Source organism: Hippocampus zosterae, chromosome 20 (assembly GCF_025434085.1).
Source record: "Hippocampus zosterae strain Florida chromosome 20, ASM2543408v3, whole genome shotgun sequence".
Taxonomy (NCBI): domain Eukaryota; kingdom Metazoa; phylum Chordata; class Actinopteri; order Syngnathiformes; family Syngnathidae; genus Hippocampus; species Hippocampus zosterae.
Genome location: NC_067470.1, coordinates 95776 through 109735, shown reverse-complemented (window position 1 = coordinate 109735; position 13960 = coordinate 95776). Strand labels below are relative to the sequence as shown.

Here is a 13960-nt window from a genome sequence, read left to right as displayed (position 1 = left end):
TGTGTGTGTGTTAGCCAGAGAACAGAGGAGCATTGTGCACACCGCAAGCGTGCCATCCACATGCTCCGGCGACTCCCGTTAGCCGAGGGCGGCCCTTAGCCCCAAAGCGCCGTGACCTTTGAACCTCGCACCAATCGAGTGTGTGAATGTGTGTGAATGTGTGCGTTGGGCCAGTCCAGGTTCAACACACACACACACACACACACACACGAGAAAAACTTTCGACACGCACATGAACAAAGGATGGAAAATATGACTGACAATGAATTTGTGCAATTTCTATGTAGGGGATTTGATATTTAATGGCATTTTAAGGATGTTCCATTTATCAACTATTTTTGAAAATATACCACAATGATACAAAATATGCGGTTTCAATCATGATATAAAAACAATTGTGGAAATGCAAATTGACAATTATTCTGAATATTTCACCTTTAACCATAATTCAATATTGTTTTATCCTGGACAATAATTCAATTCGGAATTTCTTTGAACTACCGCTTGAAAAATATTTCAAAATGTAAATACGTCGTGAGTTTTTTAGCCTAAACATTTTTAAAAGAAGTTTGTTATTGCTCTTAAGTGTACTTTATCTTTAAAATGAATAATGCATACCTTTAACTGAATATTTTCTTCTATAAATATACCTTAAGCGAATCTTTTTTTTTTCTTGACTGCTTATATCAAGGGTTAAAGATTTGATTGCATTGTTTAAAAGAAATCGGATTTGCCGCATGCACAAGTCCTATTTTCGCCTAAAAAAAACATCAAGAGCAAAAATCCTATTTTCCCTTTCCCTTTTTTTTTTTTTTCAGCCTCAGCATGACGGTGTTTTTCCACAAAGGAGTTTTACGGCGTGCCAGCATGCCATCGTGTCCGCCCGAGAGGTGAGTACCAGGTGTGGGGGATTGTTCTCGTGCTGTTAACGCCGCATTGTTCCATTTTACACCCACGCACACGCACCCGCAAAAAAACAAAAGCCATCCATACATAAGCTACACTCAACGGTACGCCATTGCAACAGCTGCGGGTTCTGCGGCTTCGCATTTGTTTCGTCTTATTTCATACAACGAGAGCACAAAGCACAGATTTAACTTGCTGTCAGCAGCGAAGGGGGGGGGGGGGGGGGGGGTTCAGTCCCTCTGTTTCTCAAACGTGGAATTGGAGCACCCTCTACATTCCGGAAGCCATAATGCACGCACCCGCCTCTTCACCGGTGTGGAATTTACAAGGGCCCCCGGGAGGGAGGGGGGGGGGGCCGACCCGGTCAAGGCTGCGAACGCAATGTGCCATTTCCGACGAGCAGGCTTACATTCTCCCGCACGGGCCGCATTGTTGGGCGCGCGGCGTAGCGCTTAACGAATCCCAAAAGGTTATCGCAAACGCAACACCAAGCTACAGTACGTGAGACGAGGGAAAATCGGTACCTAAAATCAGTTCACGCGGTCAGTCCACTTGTGCTCTCATTGGTCGATGTGGCACCGGGAACCAATCACGCGCCTCGTTTGAGTGCACAAACCCTTCGGAGTCACATCAGCTCTTTGTTTCCGCAATATGGCTGCCGATATTGCCTGTATTGACTTTTTTAAAAATAAATAAATGAACCTGCGAAGCACTGAAGCCGCAAAACTTGAAGTCCAAAGGGATCCCTGTACTCTTTCTCCTTTCCAGAAAAAATAACATTGAACCGAGCACATTGCGTTCATGCTTTTTTCGTGTCGGTATCGCGTTCCGACGCCGGCGGTCGTGGCGCACAATAACACGGTGCTGAATAAATGATGGCGACGCACGCTTCCAAACGTTGACATCCACAACAAGTTGACAATCGTTGCTTTAGAACACTGTGGCTCCTCGGCTAATAAAAGAATGAGAACGCGGAGAAACCGCTCTTTGTTTTGTCTATAAAGCACTCAAGTCGATGAAGGAAATATGAAGAAATCTTTGGAATTCATCTTGGTAGTTTGTCAAAAGTCATTCAAGATCTAGCTACAAATCATTTTTAAAGCCAAACGCCAGGCCGCAATTTGTGCGCTTCGACTCGTCGAAACCCGATATGACGATGAAGATTGCGTTTGCGAGTTAAGCGGCTTCATGATTTTTCATTCGTCACAGGGCGCAAACAGGTTATCCTTTAGCGCCCTCTAGCGTCGACTGAAATTGACATCAAAGTGCCTTCGGGCTGGCATTGCGAATGACTCGAGCAAATCCAGACAACCATTTGTGGCGCTTTTCCACTTTGAAATGGATCGAGAAGGCAACGCGTCAGTCAGCATGTCAATAAAAGAGACGCTCGTTAGCTGTTTTTAGCATTTCGTATCCCGCGTGCTAAATAAAGCGTCTCGTCTCACAAAGCGCCCATCGCTGACGTTTTCCGTCGCCGTAAACGTAACGTGACGCTGGCGTTTTTTACAAAATCAAGTCTGCGTGAGTGCCAGCCAGAGAGTGAATTCCGCACAGAAGACGCGACTTGATGTTTGCCTCTAAAACAGCTGTGCTGCCTCCTTTTTTTTGGGGGGGTCTTGTTTTGGACGGCCTATTGGCACGACTCTATTCAGGGCTTTCACACCAGTCTCACTCACTTCTCACTCCACGGGTTATGCCTCGCAGGTCATAAATTAAGCCGGGAAAAGGATCGAGGGTAGGGTGCGGAGATGGGCGGGGGGGGGGGGGGGGGGGGGGGGTTGGGGGGGGGGGGGGGGGGGGGGGGGGGGGGGGGGGGGGGGGGGGCGTTTGGATGAAGGAAAAAGAGCACATTTTCAATGTTGCTTGATGTTTCAAACACGGGAGGGAGAAGCGGCACAGTATTGAAAAGAATACAAGAACAAAGCAACATATTCACATCTTGTGTTTGGAGTTCTTCACTATGGCGGGGGTGGACATGCTTTTTGCCCTAAAGGGTGAAAGAGAACTGCCCACGCTAAGAAATTAGATGAGAAAAGATCCTCTCAAATTTGTTTCATTAGTTTAAAAAAAATGTTCAATGTGATCACGTACATGGCAAATCATTTTTCCCCAAAAGAATGGAAATGCCCTTAATGTTTTCCAAATTTACCCCCTCACCCTTCCTCCCCAAAAAATAACAGACAAAATAGGTGAGGATTTTTGTCATGTATGAAGAGAAAACGGCACTCTATAATAGTGACCTTTGCATTCAAAAAAAGAAGATAAAATATCATTAGAAAAGACTTTATTACACAGTCATATCAGTTGTGCGTCACAAGAAGGCCTGTTATATGACATGTCTTCCTTTGTTGCTGCCCCATTGGCGTTCCAATATCCATTGCTGTAGGGGGTATGGCTTGAGCGTGAATCCAGCAATTTTAAATGCGCAACGTTAAACGCTCCTTGTTTGATGTTTAGTTTGACACCAAAGTGGGTTTTCAAAATAATGGCTGAAATTGAAATAAAAAGGGACGAAAATCTGTCATTTTCAGAACGATTTCCCATCAAAATTAAAATGACAAAACCTTTCAGCCAGAAACATGAAGAAGACATAATTTGGTTTACTGGGCCACGAAAAATGACGTGCTGGGTCGGACCTGCCACCAAGGCCCGAGTCTTGCAGCGTGCTGTGCTGTGTGTGTGTGTGTGTGTGTGTGATAATCTGGTTAGAGTGACAAGCACTGCCCCTTGTCAAAAGGCAAATGACAACGATGTGACTTCCAATGAAAAGATTCACGACGGAACGCTTTTGGGTGCCGTCGCGCTTATTCACATTTGTAACACGCTGTGATGAAGGCACATTGTCTTCGAGAAGGCCGCCGTACTCGGCCCAGACGTGCCGCAATGACCTTGTGGTCCGGGTGAGGCGGGGGGGGAGGACTGCAAAAGGCACTAGCATGCCGGATGGAAGAAGATCAAAAATAACATTTATAAAAATGAAGACGCATGTTTTTTTTAAAAGAAGTCAAGACAGAAATAGGAGCAAAACGCTCTCCCAGAAAAAAAAAAGTCAAATGGCCTCGCGCGAGGGCGCGTACGGAACCATATGGACGCCCTCCGCCTCTCCTCATTTCATACGCGTTTCTTTTGACATCAATAACGCCGCGACGTCCAGCGGCGCTTGGACCCCGTCCAAAACAATTATAAAGTTGCCGTGGAAACCGAGGTTCCCGTTGCCAGAGCGAGGCATACTGTCCGCGCTCAGATAACCCCCGTCGGAAAGTCACGGCGCACAAAAGCACTTGACGGGGGTTGGCGAGGTGGGGAGGGGAGGGCGGAGTGAAAAGCGGGAGGGACGGGCCGAGGCGTGGAGACAAAAGCTCCGACATCCATGGATGATGCAATGGCAACACATGAGAGTGCAGACCGCATCGTTCACTCGAAGAAAAACAAATGATACGCAAATCTCAAAAGGACTTTTCCCCTTAGGAAATCATGGAAATGCTGGCATTTAAAAAGGGGTGTGCATACTTTTGAGATCCGCAGTATCTAACACACTGACACCACAGTATGCGCAGTACCGTCCGTACCTTTTCTACTTGTTTATTTTGTTGACGGCTGACGGCGTGTTGAGAAAATACCTTCTAAAATTTTACCCAAGCTATCACGGGAGTACATATCGGAAAAACAAAACATTGACACTTGCACAGTCAATGTAATGGAGGCCCAGCGCGCAAGATGGCGGAAGGGACCGTCACAAAATCATGAGAGTTGACGATCGATTGATCTTACAGTCGTGCTGCTCTGACAAACTACGACCATGTATCAGGGCACCGCTTACATCTATTGTCCGGTATGACTTTAATGAACCCGGGGCTCGGCAACACGCGGCTCTTTAGCGACATTTAGTGGCTCCAGGAGCTTTATAAAAAATGTTAGAAAATGGAGAAAGATTTTGATAGTAGGCTAATAAAGCTCAAATAGATGGAGATACATGTTGCAGCCTCCGAAAAACGGAAATTCACGATCAATTCACTTTTTGTCCTATCTGGCTCTTTCAACATTCCGGGTTGCCGACCCCTGAATTAACCCTTTCGGGGACGGCGTATCATGTAATCATGTTACAGGTTGTCATTGTTGGTGCATTAAAAGGGTTCAACCATCAAATTCAGCATGCTTGTCAACACACTGGCAAGTGTGGGCAACCGTACATAGTTGTGAAATGATATATCATGATATCTATTCAACAATTAGCCCTGTGGGGGACATTCGTGTCATAAAAATGGACTGAGTGTACCCCTCATTGTGACAGTGCAGCGAACAAAATCAAAACCAAAAAAAGAGGGTGAAATACAACCGAACAATCGTGAGATCGGGCGTAATGTATTTGGAACCTTATGCTAACCTAATGAACAGCAAGAAGAAAGTGGCGTAAATTGGGTTTTTTTTTGACATCCATCAGGGGGGCTGGAGGGGTCCTCATTATGCGGCCGAGGCGACAAGCTCGTTAGGAGTGCACGAAAGATTACAACATGCGGCTAAAGAGCACGGCGCAAACACAAACAGACACACGGACGGATTGTAAAACAGGTAGGAATGCGGCGGGCACACACACACACACACACATACACAAATGGGAGGTGGGGGGAGCGCCAAACCCCCGGTGGGTGTAACTGGGCTCTTAGAGCTAGAAAGACAATCTGAACGGCTTTCAAAGACCCCCTGACTGTCTGCTGTGTTTATTCAGATGGGAGCGCAGAAGGCCGGCGTTGTACTGCTTTGTTTTGATCTCACTGATGAAGAACATCAGTGTCGGTGCTCTTCGCGGCCATTCCAGGTGATGAAATGCTCCCTTGATGGTGCGCAGACCTGTTTTTTTTTTTGTGTGTGTGTGTAGTGTTGCTCTTTGTTTGATAGCCTGGCTGCAACACAAAGCGCAATGTAGTAGGATCCGATATCAGAACTCTATATGAAAAAATAAACCAACACCATTTGCACCACGTTTTCAGCCGGAAAAAAAGGCCGGAACTGGAATCGAACCCTGCGCCTCTGCACCGCAAGGCTGACGCATTATTACATTAATCAATACAAGAATAAACAGTGTAAACGCACCGGACTTAGCATAAATGCTAAGCTAATATAAACAATCTCTTCACCCTCCAACATATATATATATACTGTATATATTTTTTATGTTTTTGCCCTGAAGCAAAAGTTTAAAAAGTCACGTACAAATTCCACATCCACATGTATTTGTCTTGTTATGACAACACACCACTGATGGTGCATGAATTGCTTTCTGGGTTACTGTGGCTCACTTGGGCAATTTGTGTTACGCGAATCAATTAAAAGAAGATGGTAGCCGCCGGAAAGCAGCTGAATTGTCAGCAGATTTGAGCCCGAGTCAAACATTTGTTCTCATTAGCCTTTCTTGGGAAGAAATCAGCACCGCTTGAGGGAATCCGGTGATTTTTTACTCGCAAATAGGGAAAGTCGACCCGCTGGCGTTACGCAATTTGTAACGCGGAAGCACGGTGCACAACAGTGTATGTATGTGTATTGTGTGCTTGATATGTGGGAATATTGTTGTTTGGAAAATGGGGGGTGGGGGGGGGGCATTTGTGCATTAGACTTTGTGGTGACCATGGGGTTGGGCATTAGTAGCTCAATACTGCTCTCTAGTGGCCATTCGACAATTACATTAATACTATATGAGTCTGGATCAGATTGCTGGAATAATTATAGTGTAATAGTTTAGATTATAATATTTGAAATCCGTTCAAGTAAAACGGTAGAATAGAGGCTCAAAGTAATTCTAATGCATTTTTAAAAACTGCAGAATATGCTTGTCTAATTTCACCCTAATCAAAATGAGTCATAAATACAACTGTAATAGTAAAATGCATGTTATATATGTATAATAAAATGTCATAAATTCAATGGGGGACAAATATAATATTACAAGAAGTAACATCACAACAATAAAATGTAAATTTGATAAATATATATATCATATATCAAAATATCTTGTAGGATTTTTTTTATTACAAAAGATGCAATTTTTTGTGTGAATTTCAATCCTAATGCAAATAAAAACCTAATTATGGTTGCATAATTGTATTTTTTTCATATTAGTGGTAATTGGTAAATTCAAAAACCTCAACACTGGCACTAAAAAATGCATACAATAATTTAATAGTTACTTTAGTTTTAAAACGAATTTCTCTCTGGGTTTTATTTTTGCTCCATGATTGCGTAATCTAAAGTCGGAGTCGATCAGGCGGCAGCCTGTTCATATGACGCCTCGTCATTGGCTGCCGAGGACAGGAAGTGTTATGACGTCGACCAATGGGACAAGACGTTTATTCTAGGGGTTTAGTTCTGGAGTGGCCCGTTATTGATGCAAGTCGTGGCCCGAAAATCGGTGAGTAGTCGCATTTTCGGAGGCTGTACAGCTGCGTGCACGTGACGTCATCTGACACGTACGTCCACGGATGCTCGCGGCGCGTGACAGTGACAAGAGGGCGCGCGCTTACGCTCATCTCAACCTCCGAACGTGACGTTGGACGTCGCCACACGTTTGACCCACTTAGGCGCCCAGGTTGTCGTTGTGTACTCAAAATAATCATTTCATCTAACGATTATTTATCATTCAACGACGTCGCTGACATCACTTCCCGCTTTTTGAAAACGTACTATTGATCCACCGATGGCGCGATTAAAGACCACCTGCCGCGGATCTCGTCTCCGTTTGGTTGTGACTGTCAGCCCTGAAACGAACGCAAGAGGGCGCCAGATCTCAGCGTTGACTTGTTTTTCCTCAACAGGTTGAGAGGACATGAACATGTACCAGGTTCCCAGCCCGGGAATACCAGGCTGTCCACCTGGACTGGAATACCTGACTCAGGTAAACGTTACATATTCTTATTTATTCTATTATTTTACGCATTCATTTTATGAGCAGAAATACAGAGGTGGCACTCGTACTCTACAGCCTATTGAAGTACAGCAGATATTTGACAACAATTAGGAGCGCAGAACATTCAAAGAGAAGTACAAATAAGTAATTGATGAGTTCATATAGAGTTGATCATGAAATGTAGTCAAACAGCCATCCCACCCAATGATGGTACTACTACTACTCGTTTGTTTGGCACTGGCGGAGGTCTGGCTCAATTGATAGTGATGGTATTGCTAAAACGACCAATCTCATGGTGCATACTCATTTGAGCCCAGTCATATTTGTGCTTGACCATTTGCAACGTTACACTGTGATCTCCATGATAATGTTTTCAGTGTCTACTTTCTAGGTGGACCAGCTACTTATCAAACAGAAGGTTGAGCTTGTTGAAGGTAAGTAGCAAGCACGAAAAGTACGGCAAAAACACATGCGCAGTCGAGGCGTTCTCCCCTAACACGGTAGCGCGTCAATTGTCGGCCCTCGCAGCTCTCGTGGGATTCGAGAGTAACAACAAATATGAGGTGCGCAACGCCATGGGCCAGAACGTGTTTTACGCCGTTGAGGAGAACGACTGCCTGAGTCGCCAGTGCTGCGGTCCCATGCGGCCCTTCTCCATCCACATTCTGGACAACTTCGGACAGGAGATCATCACCGTCACCCGCCCGCTCAAGTGCATGTCCTGCTTCTTCCCGTGCTGTCTACAGGAGGTAGGACCGTGCGGGCGCCGTACCGTGCGCTGTCGCGTCACTTTCGTCATAAGTTAATAACTTTATGCATGACAAATAACGATAACCTGTCCACTGTCGTAACCGCCGTCCCCGAAAGGGCTAAATATCATTTGGATTGATTCTCTTCTCAACGGTGACCAAATCGAAGTAAATGTCGTCTGCCACTTGTATTCGGAATCAAATTTCTACAGTATGCGATTGTTCAAACGATTTCTTTTTTGCAGTTGGAGGTGCAGGCCCCCCCGGGAAACACGGTGGGCTACGTCATGCAACAGTGGCACCCCTTCTCCCCGAAATTCATCGTCGCCAATGAACACGCGGAGCTGGTCCTGAAGATCCACGGCCCCTTTTGCGGATGGAGCTGCCTTCCGGATGTGGACTTTGAGGTGGGTCCAACCAAACGCGGCGATCCCTTCGAGTTGGCCGGAGTTTGTTCGTGGGCATTTCTTGAGGTGCTCGGGGATTCTCCGGGTGCTCAAAGCTGATTCTGCTGAACAGGGATTTGAGGTCGTTTGTACAGAGCTGGAAGTAAGTGAAGCGTAAATATCACCAGCCCGTTTTTTTCCCTCGCTGTCTTTCTGAGCCCCAAAACTCGCGTGATTGGGCCAGCGGGCAGAAAGCCCGGAATCGAATGGCAATCCGGCCGCGCTTTCGTCGGGCAACAAATACAAAGTTTGCGTCTTCTTTTAGATTCTGACCATGGATGAGGTCAGCAAGATTGGCAAAATCAGCAAGCAATGGACCGGCCTCCTTCGGGAAGTCTTCACAGATTCGGACAACTTTGGTATCCAGTTTCCGATGGACCTGGACGTCAGGATGAAGGCCGTCATGATCGGGGCATGTTTTCTCATTGTAAGTATTCCACTGTGACACACACACACAAAAAAAAACAATTTCCGGTCCCTCGTCCGCCTTTCCGGATATTTTGAAGTTTACAACAGTGCTTGAGCGCTCGGCACAATTTCCTTCCTCAATTTTGCCAAGTTGATGACATTTTTGATTAAAGGGTCCACCTGAGTAATTTTACCGGAACGTCCTGAATATGTCTGCAAGGGTCGCGGAATCTCCAGCCGTGAAAAAGAAAAAGAGAAAAAAAGCCAGATTGAGGTCCTCTTATTCATTCAGCCTGACTATTGGGACGGGGCCTCTTGGGCTCACTGTTATATTCGACAAGAAGTCATTTTGCATCCATTCTGAGGCACTATTTTTGCAAGCAATGTCTGTGTTCTGGTGCCAGGCTGTGGCAATTTTTTAAGAACAGTAAGAATAATTGGAGAAAAAAAAAAGTTCAGACATAAGGCTCCACAAAGGGCCTGTGGGTGATTGCAGACCTCAACGCACAGCTAGTTGTCATTCCTTTACGAGTGAAAGGTGAGCAATTGTCTGTTCTGTGTCAGAGTCAACGCCAACGGGCTGAAAGGTTTCTTCTGAGATGACTTTTCCGTTCGCCGGCTGTCGGAAATGTTCCTGTCGTGAGCGCTCTTTGTAGCGCTTGGCTCGGATTTAGTTGGAAGTGTGACGTGAAATGAACCGCCTTCACCATGAACTTGAAACAGATTTTCAGCCCCCTCTCCGTCTTCCAAACGTCAGAACGGCTAATTTAGAGGACATGGCAGGCAATTCAACTTTGGTGCTTGCATCGTTGTCCGTTTACCGTTTTCTCCATTAACATCCCTTGTTCTCCCCCCCCCCCCCACCTCTTTTTGTTGTTGCAGGATTTCATGTTTTTTGAGACGACTAACTGAGGAGTTAAAAAACAACAACAACAAACGTTATCATGCAAAGCTGCTGGAAGGAACAAGGCCACAAAAGTCCCCACAAAAAGTGAGCCGTGCCGAAGACATTTATGTGTCAGAACGGTCCTCCGACAAATAGCTTAACAGAAAAGAACATTTACGTTCTAAAAAAGCACGACATGAAGAAACACAGACGTGAAGATACAAGGTTTGTTATTTATTTTTAGTTGCCGTCGTCGGATTTGAACTCGTGTTAGGCTTATGTTAACTTTGGGATGCCTCGGTTACCATGGAAATGATTTTGTGTAAACAAATAAAACGTCATTTGTACGATTCGGTGAGACAGTGTGCCGCGTGATGTAACACGGTCCTCAAATTCAAATAGTGGACAAAGTATGTGTCGTGTTTGAACAAAAAGCACTTATTCAGTGTGTCGTTTGATTCCGCTTCTTCGCTGCTTTATATGTGTGCTTTCAGTTCACTTTTAATTTAATGACAATACCTTTCACCTACCCCCCCCCAAAAAAAGATACCGGAATTGATAATGATTGAAAGTGTATGACTGGGCCTCCACCGCAAGGGGTCGCTAGCGCTTGAAGTAAGCCACATTCCCGTGACCTCCGAGCCTGCTCGATGCCACCGATATTGCTGCGGACTGTATATTTTCGAATAGACTCAGGTTGAAATTGCATGCCACTTCAATTTAGTGTCACCGACTGCTCACTCACTTGCAACTACGGATTGTACACACACATAAACATCAAAAAACACAAACCTGATTTCTTCTAGGCATTGACATTTTCTATTTGAGTCACCATTGGTTCATTTCGTGAGCGCACTGTACTCTCGGAAAAACGGTTACAAATGGTCATCATTGATACTTTGAATGTTTTTTTTCTATAAATATGCAGATTCTTGATAGTTGTGTTTGCTTTGGTTAACGTGTGTTCACTTGAACTGTTTGATGATTAACAAAATATTTGTATGCCTCAGCAGAGATTTTTTTTTTTGTCATGAGTATTTTATTGATATTGTGGATGAATTTTGCTGTCTGTTACAACCATTTCTGGTCTGAAGTAGTTGGTGGAATAATAAAAAGAGAAATAAATGTGACTAACTTTCCTTGAGAAGGCTAATAGTTGCTAGGCCACCTTCAGGCTATTCAAACCTACTTTGTGAGTAAACTCCAAGCATACTGCATGTCAAACAAACGCAACCGTGAGCACCCTTTCTTTTCCAATAAACTAAACCTGCAACACCCGAAGGACGTAGAAATATAAATGCCTGGAACCTGGTCACTGGAAAGTCTCCGAGTGTAAAAAAATAATGTCGGTTGTGGATCGTCACCAAACTGCAACATCGCGGTGTCCTTTTACACCCGTGCGTTGAAAGTGCTTTGTAGTTCTTTTTAGGAAAAACAAATGACCTAGAAACAGGAAAGTTGGTACAAATCACGAGTAGACAGAAACTAGTCAAAGAAAAAGATGCCTGAAAACATCATTTCAGCCTTTCATGCACCCTGTAAGATGATAAGATAAGATAAGATATCCTTTATTTGTCCCACAATGGGGAAATTTACAGCCTCCAGCAGCAAGAATGTATGTAGAAAGAAGAAGAGAAAAAAAACAACAACAACAAACATCTTTGTCCACTGTAGTCGCCGTTGTCCCCGAAAGGGTTAAAACGGTCATTTTGGTCATCGTTCGCTGTCTCCCGAAGACGATTTTGTCCAGTTCTAAATTTGAATGACAAGTCTGAGACAGGGTGACTGATGCATTGAGCTGGCGCTGTAAGAGGGGCGGGGCTGCCACTGACAGGTGAGCGACCGTTCGCGCCACGTACGAAAAGCAGCAGCATCGCATGAGGTTACCTGAGCGAATAGGCTCGCTTCGTCGTCGGCATGGCCCAATGGTAAGCGACGCGTGTGCTTTTCTTTAGCAGCTATCTAAAGTTAGCTTTGATGATGATCGCTTGCTTTGTTTGTCTGCTTTGTGTCTGTCGCGCTTTGTTTGCAATCGCGGTCAGTTATCGTTCGCAATCGGCAATTTAGGCAACGTGAGCTAAGGTGTTTCTAGAACAGCGGTGTCTTTATTTGGCTCGGTTTTGCATAGTTGTTGTCTTTGTCCAGCTGCAATTTGATGTTTGAACGAAGTACATTGCGTCGCAGCTGGCCTTCATCATGCCGGCGCTCCACTTCCGGGTTGGACCTTTCGGGACTTGTAGTTCTTTTGTTCGAGTCGACTTGATCAGTTTGTGATGTCTGCTTTCTTACGTTTAAAATAATGACGATAATAATACATTGTGAAATCACGGTTTTGAGTAGTGCGATTGAATATGCAGCCATATTGAGGCAGCCAAAAGTAACGTCATACCGGCTGTCGCCAAACCACAGACGGTTCCGTGGCTTCGACGGTGCATGAATCGGATCATTCATAAGAACAGAGCGATTTTTATTTATTTTGTTTGATTTATATGACGTCTAACATTGTTGATCGCATCCACCTTTTTAAGGAAGCACTTAACTCCACCCGCTTTGTCACTTTTCGTGTTCGGCGTTCCCCTTTTCTCATGCATCTGCATGTGTCGACAAACGTCTCCTTGGCAGTCTGGTGCATCATCTGTTTCTTCTTTTAGTCGATTAAAGACAAACCCCCGCCTGTAAGCCTATTAAAGACGGTCTGGGTGAGGGTTGCCAGGAACAGACGACGTGTCGTCAGGACGCCGCCGCGCCGTTTTAGCGCTTTTTGCTCATGCGACGACAGCACAGACTGGGGAGGTTTGGGCTTTTGTGGCGCCCAAATGAGCTGCGATGCAAGTGCGGCGCTAAAAAGTCGTGGTGATGCTCGACATCATTTATCAGAGCCGCTTTCCTGCAGCTGTATTGACTATCTTTCCTTTTTTGGCGGGAGGGGGGGGCGCGCACATGTCAAACTTCCGTGCCAGGGCCTGCCGTGCTTGAAAAAAATGAAAGGAGTTCTGGAGTCCCAGTCGCGGCTGCGGCTGGACTTGGCCCAAGTACTCTTGGACACTTGTCAAAACGTAATGAAATTCAGCTTTTGTAAATGTTGGGATCGCCGTTTACTTGCTACCGGCGTGCAAAAGAGAATCGGCGCGACCAACATTTTGTTTTTGTGTCACTGACTTGAATCTGGAATCGAGCAAAATTGCTCAAGCGGCAATTCTCGAGTGCCGTATTAAAGGGATCGGTGATGCGTGGAATCAAGGTGATACTCGTCCGCTAAGCCTACTTTGTGTCAGCTTGGCTTTCATGAGACATTCAAGAGGATTTCTCTTTTCCCGAATGAGTTTCAGCAACCAGTTGCACTGTAAACATCATGCCACCACTCGCATGAGCGCCACCCGCATGTTGTGGCAGGAAAAACAATGAGTCGTCGTCGTCGTCGTCAAATTGTCTGGCGAGGGCTCGCTGGACAATTTCAAGGTACATTGGAGAAGTCATCCCGAAAAATGAAACTGCGGCGCGTTCAGCCCGCAGCCTCGTGATGTCATTAAGTGAAAGCATTTCAACGGAGCTTCAGTATAGGAACGATTTGCCAGATGGGACACGTCAGCCACCCGTAATGAGGAATGAGACCGACGTGAGCCAAAGTTGCGGTTTGAAGGCCAGCGCCTCGGCTGGAATCTACTCT

General features: G+C 45.4%; 1 protein-coding gene and 2 long non-coding RNA genes across 3 annotated transcripts in view; 2 read left to right on the top strand and 1 right to left on the bottom strand.

Annotated features, from left to right (window-relative positions):
- The window catches only part of LOC127593167 (uncharacterized), a 37675-nt gene extending 31913 nt beyond the window's left edge, over window positions 1–5762 (top strand). Inside the window, exons 6-8 of the long non-coding RNA XR_007960340.1 lie at window positions 819–890; window positions 5348–5475; window positions 5633–5762. This is a non-coding gene — a long non-coding RNA (uncharacterized LOC127593167). The remainder of the gene's footprint in view (window positions 1–818; window positions 891–5347; window positions 5476–5632) is intronic.
- Window positions 5763–7206: 1444 nt separating this feature from the next.
- si:ch73-206p6.1 (phospholipid scramblase 1) lies at window positions 7207–11070 on the top strand. Its single transcript, XM_052054428.1, has 7 exons — window positions 7207–7309; window positions 7713–7792; window positions 8196–8238; window positions 8333–8553; window positions 8799–8960; window positions 9265–9426; window positions 10290–11070. The coding sequence occupies exons 2-7, from the start codon at window positions 7724–7726 to the stop codon at window positions 10317–10319; spliced, it is 687 nt and encodes a 228-aa protein (XP_051910388.1). The 5' UTR covers window positions 7207–7309; window positions 7713–7723; the 3' UTR covers window positions 10320–11070.
- Window positions 11071–11309: 239 nt separating this feature from the next.
- Window positions 11310–11508, bottom strand: LOC127593169 (uncharacterized). The gene is made up of 2 exons (XR_007960342.1): window positions 11479–11508; window positions 11310–11376 (listed from the first exon to the last, which is right to left on the bottom strand). It is a non-coding gene; the product is annotated as an uncharacterized LOC127593169 (long non-coding RNA).
- Between the last annotated feature and the right edge of the window lie 2452 nt (window positions 11509–13960).

What these genes read in the sequence shown, in the direction of transcription:
- si:ch73-206p6.1 (XM_052054428.1), top strand. Translation starts at nt 7,724, where the DNA reads ATGAACATGTACCAGGTTCCCAGCCCGGGAATACCAGGCTGTCCACCT. An exon ending in GACTGGAATACCTGACTCAG is followed by an intron (nt 7,793 to 8,195) that starts GTAAACGTTACA and finishes TCTACTTTCTAG; the next exon opens with GTGGACCAGCTACTTATCAA. An exon ending in GAAGGTTGAGCTTGTTGAAG is followed by an intron (nt 8,239 to 8,332) that starts GTAAGTAGCAAG and finishes CGGCCCTCGCAG; the next exon opens with CTCTCGTGGGATTCGAGAGT.